The 9,614-nt window shown below is 36.6% G+C and overlaps 1 protein-coding gene across 1 annotated transcript; it reads right to left on the reverse strand.

The window, feature by feature from the left end:
• Positions 1-1,110: 1,110 nt before the first annotated feature.
• Positions 1,111-6,210, reverse strand: LOC137748687 (uncharacterized). Its single transcript, XM_068488862.2, has 13 exons — positions 5,802-6,210; positions 4,485-4,659; positions 4,146-4,229; positions 3,761-4,002; positions 3,386-3,629; positions 3,135-3,214; positions 2,944-3,028; positions 2,662-2,787; positions 2,449-2,562; positions 2,286-2,333; positions 1,869-1,953; positions 1,671-1,721; positions 1,111-1,584 (listed from the first exon to the last, which is right to left on the reverse strand). Exons 1-13 carry the CDS (start codon positions 5,969-5,971, stop codon positions 1,493-1,495), a joined length of 1,596 nt encoding a protein of 531 aa, XP_068344963.2. The 5' UTR covers positions 5,972-6,210; the 3' UTR covers positions 1,111-1,492.
• Positions 6,211-9,614: the final 3,404 nt, after the last annotated feature.

Genomic DNA, 9,614 nt, shown 5'->3' on the forward strand with positions numbered 1-9,614 from the left:
AGTTTGGGAACAATATTGTTGAGCCGGCTCATAACAGCTACATAGAGTTTTCAATGGATGTATGTAATATATATGTTGTATGATCGTATGAAGCTACTATATGTGTGTGTATATATATAATATTTTATATGTGTGTGTATATATATATATATCCATATACGCACATGGGTTGAATTAGGAAGTGAAATTATTGAGTAATTTGAAAGAAAAAATAATTACTTAGTGAGAAAAAAATAATTCAAATCAAGTTTTTATTTTATTTTAAAAAATGATATAATAATGGTTTTTGATCATGATGTTAATTAAGTTATAGATAACTGAAAACATTACGATATATATTTCGTTCAACCGTTAAACATCACGTAGTGTAGAAATCATCAAATTATAATAGGTACAATTGGTCACACAACATGTGCGGTTCTGTATGCACGGTTTAGAATTTGGATATTTGTGCATGTATTATAATTTAGGTTTATACAGAAGGTAAACAAAAAATTCACATCCTAATCTTTATGGTAATATCGTAAAAATGTTTATCTAGTTTAGGCATGTTTTCTTATTTGGTTCCATTGGTACATCTCCCTCAACATGTTGAAATAGGTATTTAAAACACCGTCACTTTTTGCTGTAATTTAACAATTCAAACTATTTATTTGTGAGATAATTTCGTATTATTTATTTTTACGTTTCAATTCATAGACTATTCTTACAACGTGGGGTAGTTCAGATTCTTTTGGACTTCGAACGGTCTTAAACTGAAGCACGAATCAGACACATGAGAAGCCTCTGTCATCCGACAGCCATTACAACGTTTGATGTTTTGGAAGCCACTAATGCTATCTAAACCATGTCATGCAATTTGACCAAAACAAAAAAAAAAAAAAAAACCATGTCATGCAATTGAGGACTTTACGTGAAACATGAACATCGAGGTGGCGCTGTGTCAAACTAATCATGTGAAAGCCATAGGAGGAAATTAAACTATGTGGCAACATGCGAAATTTTGGAACTCAAGGGTAAATTTAAAGACGTGGACAATGGGAGAAGTATTTTCCCTCGTACCATCGAGATTTCTTAGAAAGAAAAGAAAAACGAAATAGGTAAGCCAGATAAGTATTGGAAATATATGAGACTATAAGATTGCAACATCAGTAACATCCTCAAACTTAGGAATCAAAACCTCAATTTCTTCATGTTTCAGCAGCCATAATTTCCTAGACAATCAAAGAGAAGAAAGATCGAAAACCGCCACAAGTGAAGGCACATTGCCAACCTGGGTAGCCAGGCCCTTGATAAAAATCTCACCCCTACACGGATACAAAATGCTCTAAAGATCTTCTACTACTGTACACTTGAAGTTCTGCAAACATGTAGCAGTCAACTGTGTTGATCATGTGGTGGTCGGGGCAAAACCCAACCGGGAAAAACAAGCAGGCGTGCGCAGCATGTTACTAGAAGGGCCCTGTCCGCCTGTCATACTAGACGCTATGAATCACTCTGACATGACATCCTCTGGTGCAGTAAGTACCTGAGCTTCCATGTCGTACGAGGGATACTTGGTGGAGTAGTCCACTACAGAATCACCTGGACAGGAACACAGTCGATTATTACATGCACATTACAAACAAAAGTTACAGTTAACGAGACCAGTTCGGGTCAGGATTTCTTACTTTGAGAAGAGTCAACAGATGTCCGATTCAGCGATGTACTTCTCTTTAGATCTGTAACATTAACGAACATAATCCAGGAAATTTAGCAGATTGCAGAAGATGTTGCTCATTAAATTAAAGCTTGTAGCATGTTGAGTCTAGAAAGAGAAAGGAAAGGGAGAGAGGTGAAGAAAATTGTACTTCGGTACAATGACATACCAGATGAACGATGTAACCCTTTGACAGCCTCAAAATTCTTGTATGTGTAGCCAACAAAACTGAGATCTTTAGGAGTCAACAACATCTGCAAAGAAAGATACAGAACAAGCATAAAGTGCCACGGAAACTATTTTACATAAATCAAAACTAATATAACAGGAATTTTCTTTCCGCGTTTTCCCTTCTTCAAGAATAAAAATGTTCCTTCATACAAGATCATGAAAATAAGCACACCGGCCTCCAAAAGAAGATTAGTCAATGTTTTCGATAAGTTCAAAGCCCCAAAAATCTAAAGAAAACTTGTTTTATTAATCTAGTAAGTCAAAATGGACCCTTTTAAGTGTTTAGATGCCGAAAGCCATCACCGGATAATGAATCAACATTATGCCACTTCAATTTTGGCTATGAGAAACATACCTTTCTCATCGGTCCAGATCCAGTTCTTCCAGGTGCTGGTGGATCCACCTGCAGCACAGTTGAATTTAAGTCACAAAGGCACAATCCAGTACTTCACTAATAGTGACTAGTATAGGTCGGGTGTTTTCGTGAACAGTAGACAGGAGTATATCTGACACTTTACCTCATCATACTTCATAAAGTTTTGAGTATCAAGTTCATCGTTGACCTCTGGTTTAAATGCTGCCTCCGTCTCGTAAAGTCTGTCCCAAGCAGTATCTCTAAACCAAGGATGAGCCTGATCCATTTAAAATAAGAGGACTTATTTCATTAAGAATGGCGTAACAATGTGACAGTAAAACCGTAAAAGTCATCTGAAATAGAGGGAAAAAAAAACCTTAATTTGGTCTGCTCTACCAAGTCTATTTTCAACATCGCAAAGAAACCTTTTGATCAGATCCTTTGCTTCAGGTGTCAACCGTGCCTCGACAGGAAATTTCAAGTGATTTTTCCAATGTACAATCTGCATACATTGGTCCATATGTCAGATTATGCACAAGATATGAATTTATCAACAAAACTTTAGTAATTCTGTAAGTCCTCAAAGAGGCCTGTGGTATGCGCTTAATGCACTTGAATCAGAAAATATAAGCAAACTGTAAACGGACTGCAAACTAACCTTTCTGCATGTTGTAACGGGATCATCAGAGTAAAATGGAGGATAACCAACAAGCATCTCATACATTATCGCACCAAGTGACCACCTACAACCAGGAATTGGGTGAGAAATAGAATTCACAAACGAACTTGCTCGCACCATATTTTAGCTATTATAACAATCCAATAATGCTGCAAAAATCGTGGACTCACCAGTCACACTCCATGCCGTATCCCTTCTTCAACAATACCTCTGGAGCGATGTAATCTGGAGTTCCAACTGTCGAAAATGCCTACCATTGAAACAAAGGAAATGGCATTAAACGTTGGATCTTAAATCTACACAGTATTAATTATCCACAAATAGCAAACATTTGTTGCTTTCACTTTATCCAGTTAGGAATCTAAGAGCAAGCGATGTGAAATTCCACATTAGAAGATAAAGGAAAAGATCATTTGAGTACCAATTTTCTCCTGTTTATCTGCCAATGCTGAAGTTGCTCAAGCGGGCTTTTCCAGCGCCTCCCATTTTTTGTTTGAGGGAAGGATTCATCAATATCCATTGCCTCATTCAGGTTCTCATCATCAAGCACTTCATTTTCATTTATGGAAGATAAATTCGAGCAGTCGAGAGGCTTGCAAAGACCAAAATCAGAGAGCTTCATGTGACCATTTTTGTCTAACAGGAGATTGTCTGGTTTTATGTCTCTGCAAAAATAGACGTACCAAATGCAAGAGTTAAATTATGTTATCTTGATATACCACTTATTAATATAATGCACTTTAAGAGAATCAGACTTCCAGTGTTGGCAAGCTTGTAACCAACAGGATAAACCAACCTGTGAATATAGTTATGTTTATGAATAGATTCTATGGCCAAAACACTTTGCGCAATGTAAAATCTTGCGACAGTTTCAGTCAAAGACTCTTCCCTAATAAGCAAAGTCATCATGTCGCCACCAGGTAGATATTCCATGACCAGATACAAGTATTCAGCATCTTGAAAGGAATAGTAAAGTTTCACAATGCAATGACTGGCAACCTCTGCAAGCAAATTCCTTTCGGCTCTAACATGTTCAACCTACATTGTGGATAGACAACCAGTGAGCGCAGGATTTGCACGGAAAGTAATGGATGAAAATTTGAGAACCTTTAACTGAAGTTTCTCTTTCCTTTAAGGTAATAGAATTCAAATTAAATCAACTCCTGATATCATATAATTACCTGCCCCCTACTGAGCATTTCTGACTTCTTCAACTTTTTCATGGCATAAATGTTGCCAGATTTCTTCTCCCGGCACAGTCTAACCTGCAAAATATCAATATAAAGATTATTTATCAAGAAATTATCAAACATAAACCAAAGAATATAAAAAAAACTACGACAAAGAAAATGAAAATGGTTTGTTTTAGAAAGTAATGAGCGTATTGTAACAGTACACAACTCGAGGGTGACTGAAACAAGCTTATACTCACTTTTTCTGTATATTAATATGTTGAAAAGGAAATTAAAATCATTTACACCTAGCACCTATGCAAGTTATGAGAGATGCATATCTCTAACCTCTCCAAAGGCCCCTCTCCCAATTATGGCCAGAAGGTCAAAATCATCCACACAAATTTTGTGCCTTTTAAGGCGTATGTATTGCGTCTCTGTGAGCTCCAAATCCTTCAGCAAATTGATCTGTTCCTCCTCCGGTACATGTTCAGATGCCAACTTCTTTTCCAGCACTGAGCGCCTGGAAACAGTGAACACATTTGAGGGCGGATATCAAGATTGACGACAGAACCTTAATCCTCTAACCATTGCCAACTTCACTTTAATTACCAGTGGTGGAGGCACATCACAACTATTGGACTCTAAAAACATATAACAAAACAAGAACATATTCAACACCAGCGATATAAAGTTTATGTGGCATGAATGCAAGAGTGTGTATGAAGCAGAACTGCCATAACGGACCCCTGAAAAAGAACAGACCAGGCATTAAAGATAAAGGTGAAACACTGCAGAAATAACCATACTAACAGACGCATTCTATTGCCTAAGAACTCAAACATTTAGCTTTTTCAGTACTCTCTTCCTGCTACTCTAGCATGCACAAGTTGAAATACGAACACAAATTATACACCTGATGAAAAGGCATGAGAAAAACACAACCGAGAAATAATCCAAACAATCCATAAAGAACCGATGACAGCCACCACCCATTTTATGTCATGAAACATGTCTCTCGCTCATTGCTAAACCAAAGGGGCTCAATCACACAGTCAACCGCCAAATAATTCGTCGAAGGTGACTAAAATCATAACAAACCAATAACCAAATACTTCTCCAACTAAGGATTTGCGGATAATATCTTTGCGCAGCTGCCTCAAAACTAATAACCGTCACTAGGCAATTCTTTACTAATTTGCAATGTCATTCAGTAACCAAATTCTTATCATATTTCATATTTGGTATTCCTCATAAGGTTTGTACTTTGTCAACATCGTATGCGCTGTTACAAAATCTAAATACAATCCGACTCCGCGATTTGCAAAAGTAAACAACAATTACTTTCAGTTCATGCAAGCATATGCATTTCAGAAGCACAATGATTTAGGAATTTCCAAAGAACCACATTTCCCAAAAAAAGTAAAACCAATCAAATTCCAACTCGTTCCAGGAATGCAATTCCAAGGTAGTCAAAGAAACACCCTCATTTCTCAGAAAAATCAATACTTTCCTTTCGAACAGAAATAAAATAAAATGCCCGGAAAAAAATTGATCACAAAAAACCAGCTGAAATTGCAAAAACAAGAACTAGGCAAGACAGAAAGATCCTTAAAAACAGTAAAAACAACAAAAGTTGATGTCTTTTTTTTTTTTTTTTTCAACCTCTGTTTACGATCCTGGATGTGCTTCATCTGAGCCTTGTAGTGGCTCTCTATGAACTGCTTGGCCGCAGCCACCCTCTCCAGGGTCAGGCTGGACCCCACCTGCCCGTCCTCCTCCTCCACCGCCATGCGCCCCGCCTCGTCCTTCTCCATCTGCTTATGGTTCTCCATCCTCTCTCACCTCTCTCTCTCTCTCTGTGGCTTTGAGAAATTTGGATGAATGTGACGAGTGACAACGAAGCAAAAACCCCGGAACGATTGAGAATATGAGACCCCTCCAAAAACAGCAACAACTAATTTTTATATTTTCATCACCACCAACGTCTATTTTGTCTGTTTGACACGTGTCCGCCTCCGGTTGGCTGTTCCTGGGTTCCTACAGTTGGACTCTCTCTTTGGTGGCATGTCTCTGGTGGCAGAGTATGTTAAGTACAACTAAAATATATTCTCTTTTTATTGAAAAAAAAAAAAAAAAAAAGGGCATTAACCAATTTTTATTCGTTAATTGATTAAAAAAAATCCTATTTTGGAAAAGAAAAATTATAAATAATCATATTTAGAAAATGGTAGTTTCTAAAAATGAAAACCAAATATTTCACTGTTGTTAGTAGGCAGTTTTGCAGGTGCAATGAACTTTCTCAATGACAGTCATTGCAAAAAGGGTAACTCATCATGGTTCATGAATTTGGTGAGGTAATGAAATTGCCCTCAAAATGTTAAAACTTGAATGTCAAGGTGTATATGTATGTTCGTTCATTTGTATATGTCTTTACGGGAGGAATGTATATATCTTTTGTCTATATGTAACATCACGAAATAAATGTATACACTGTATTGTCATGGGGGGAATGCATGTACCTTTTTCTCTATCTGTATCATCACAGAAGGAATGCATACACCTTTGTGTCTATCTGTATCATTACATGTGGAATGACTATACATTTGTTTCTATCTGTATCATCACGAGAGGAATGTATTCACCTTTGTCTCTATCTGTATCATCACGAAAAGAATGCATACACTTTTGTGTCTATCTATATCATCACTTGTGGAATGTATACAAATTTGTTTCTATTTGTATCATTATAGGGGAATGTATACACCGTTGTCTATATATGTATCATCACATAAAAAATGCACACAGCTTTGTGTAAAAAAATCATTACGGAAGGAATGTATACACCTATATCTCTATCTGTATCATCACGGAAGGAATCTATACACCTATGTCTCTATATGTATCATCACGGAAAGAATGCACACAGCTTTGTGTCTATATGTATCATCATGGAAAGAATATATACACCTATGTCTTTATTTGTATTATCACGAAAGGAATGTATACACCTATATTTCTATCTGTATTATTACATAAGGAATGTATACACCTTTGTGCCAACCTGTATTACCACAAGAGAAATGTATATACATTTCTCTCTATTTGTGCCCATCAATGTAATATAATACATTAGAAGAGAGACTGACACAATAATATATATAACCGTGACACAAAAGTTATTTCCAAATTAGATTTTACGTTCTTAATCAAAGGCTTCTCTTCAATAAATGCCAATCAAACAAAAGCAGAGAAGCCCTGTTTGATCACTGCAAACATTTTGAAAGAGGCAGATGATGTAATCAACTTCCAAATGCAGACCAACAAGCCCAACTGGCTATAAACATCATGTCACAACAAGTTTTCCATCACTCCCTAAACTACGAGCATAAATTGTTAAATGATCCACAGTAGTATGTCTACATCTTTCTCGTCACAATACAAGGGAACAAAGAACAAATTACAAGACAGATTCATTCAATCCGGAACAAAACTAATGTAAATTTAAAATGTTCAATCTAGTAAAAGTGATTAATTAATTTATAAAATAGATTTGTATGGCTGGTTTAGAGTTGCTTAAATTTTTTAAAAGCAACTTCTTTGAAAAAAAAAAAAAAAAAAAAAAAAAAATCAAAATCATAGGTCTAAAACAGTAGAAAGCAGCAACAGCAGCTTTACATATGCTTCTTAAAAAAACACATTTTTCATTGCAGGCAGGTGAAGAATACCAATTAATTAAACTTTCATACTGACAATCATACCCCGATCCTTTTTTTTTTTTGCAAAATGCACTTTTAGCACTATAATTTACCAAACACTTATCTACTTTTTTTATAGCTATTTATTCTTACAGTACACCAGAAACAATTTTGAAAAAAAAAAAACTCAATAGCTCCAAACTATCCGCTAATCTTCCCCATCACTACCAATTTGCCAAGAAAATGGTTGGTAAAAGTCTTCCCCATCACTGCCAACTTGCCAAGAAGGGGTTGTAGAAGTCAAAGAACAAAGGAGACCAGAATTACTAAACTGCTGAAAATAATTCAAAGGTCAGAGACTCAGAGGAAAGCAAATGAGAATTGTTGTTGTGCCAAAAGCCAGGGGAAACCGCGTTGCAATCAGCTTGTTGGACCAAAAGTTGTTAAAATTCAGGACCGCAAAAGGGATTTGACATGTTGAAAAATGGGAGTTTATGACATCACAAATTCTGTCAAAACATGGTACTTTCGGGTCTGCATATCTTGGTAGCCTGATATGGCCAAGAACTAAAAGTTACACGGTTGACAATGTATGTTTTTTCGTTGTATCTATCTTCTCGAACCAAGTAGGTAAGCGCGTAATGAGAGACATTATATACAAGCGATGTTATAAGAAATTATCTCTTGACAATCTGATTTAAAAATCGCACATAGGACTATAAGCTTTCAAACTTCAGAATAAAGGAGATGGATGCATAATTTATATACAACTGGTGATACGATAAATTTTTTCTGCAATTGAATCAAGAATCTCAGCTAATTATAATTACTCAAACTTTTTAAGTTAGAGAGATAGGCACAAAATTGTATATAATTGGTGATGCATCAACTTTTGTCTTGAATATGTCAACTTTTCTCTTGACAACATAATTGAAAATCTCATCCAGTCATAATCATGCAAACTCTAGAATGTCTACGATGAAATCATAAATCAAAATCTCGACCAATTTTACAAACTCAAACTTCAAAGTTAGAGAAATAGATGCACAGTTAGATACAATTGGTGATACGAAAGATTTTTTTTTCAACATAATCAAGAATCTCAACTATGGGTGCTCAAACTTCGAAACCAGATTTAGAATTTCAGATAGCAAAAATGAAGAACGAACTATATTGATTAAGATAACATATGATCTTATTCACAAAGCTAATCAAAAGCCCAACTATATTTCTCTCCGTATAATATTTTACTCTACAATATGACTACAACAAAGACAGCGCCAAAAGCCTAAAAGCACAATACAAAAGCTGAAACTCAAAAGCACCCCCCTATAGAAAACCAGTGCCTGCAGCAAGGCCATGGTGCAACAAATTATGAGCAATGTGATCCCTCGCCTGCACCGAACCCGCCGACCTCAGACTATTCACCGGTGTCACCACATCGTCGAAGAGCTCGAACCCGAACTCGGGATCGAGCTCCTCATTCCTCATTGCACAGATGTTGTGCAAAACACAGCAGGCTCCAAGCACCACAGGCAAGTCCTGCAGTTTGACCTCAGTCCTCTTCTGCAAGCATGACCACCTCCCTTTCAACTTTGCAAATGCATCTTTAGCCACCCTTTCGACCTCTCCGATTTTCTCGTTGAATGCGTGCTGGGTCCACGTCAAGTTCTGGTGGGTGTAAGGAACCAGCACCCAATCCATCAGAGGCAACCCAGCATTTCCTGCAATCCACACATCCTTCAATAGTCCTCTGGTTGCTCTCTGGTACAACGCAGAC

The sequence above is a fragment of the Pyrus communis genome, chromosome 2 (genome assembly GCF_041283825.1).
Source record: "Pyrus communis isolate YQ-2024b chromosome 2, ASM4128382v1, whole genome shotgun sequence".
In the NCBI taxonomy this organism is placed as follows: domain Eukaryota; kingdom Viridiplantae; phylum Streptophyta; class Magnoliopsida; order Rosales; family Rosaceae; genus Pyrus; species Pyrus communis.

What these genes read in the sequence shown, in the direction of transcription:
- LOC137748687 (XM_068488862.2), bottom strand. Translation starts at nt 5,971, where the DNA reads ATGGAGAACCATAAGCAGATGGAGAAGGACGAGGCGGGGCGCATGGCG. An exon ending in GATCTGGACCGATGAGAAAG is followed by an intron (nt 1,954 to 2,285) that starts GTATGTTTCTCA and finishes CTTTCTTTGCAG; the next exon opens with ATGTTGTTGACTCCTAAAGA. An exon ending in ATCTGTTGACTCTTCTCAAA is followed by an intron (nt 1,585 to 1,670) that starts GTAAGAAATCCT and finishes GTTCCTGTCCAG; the next exon opens with GTGATTCTGTAGTGGACTAC.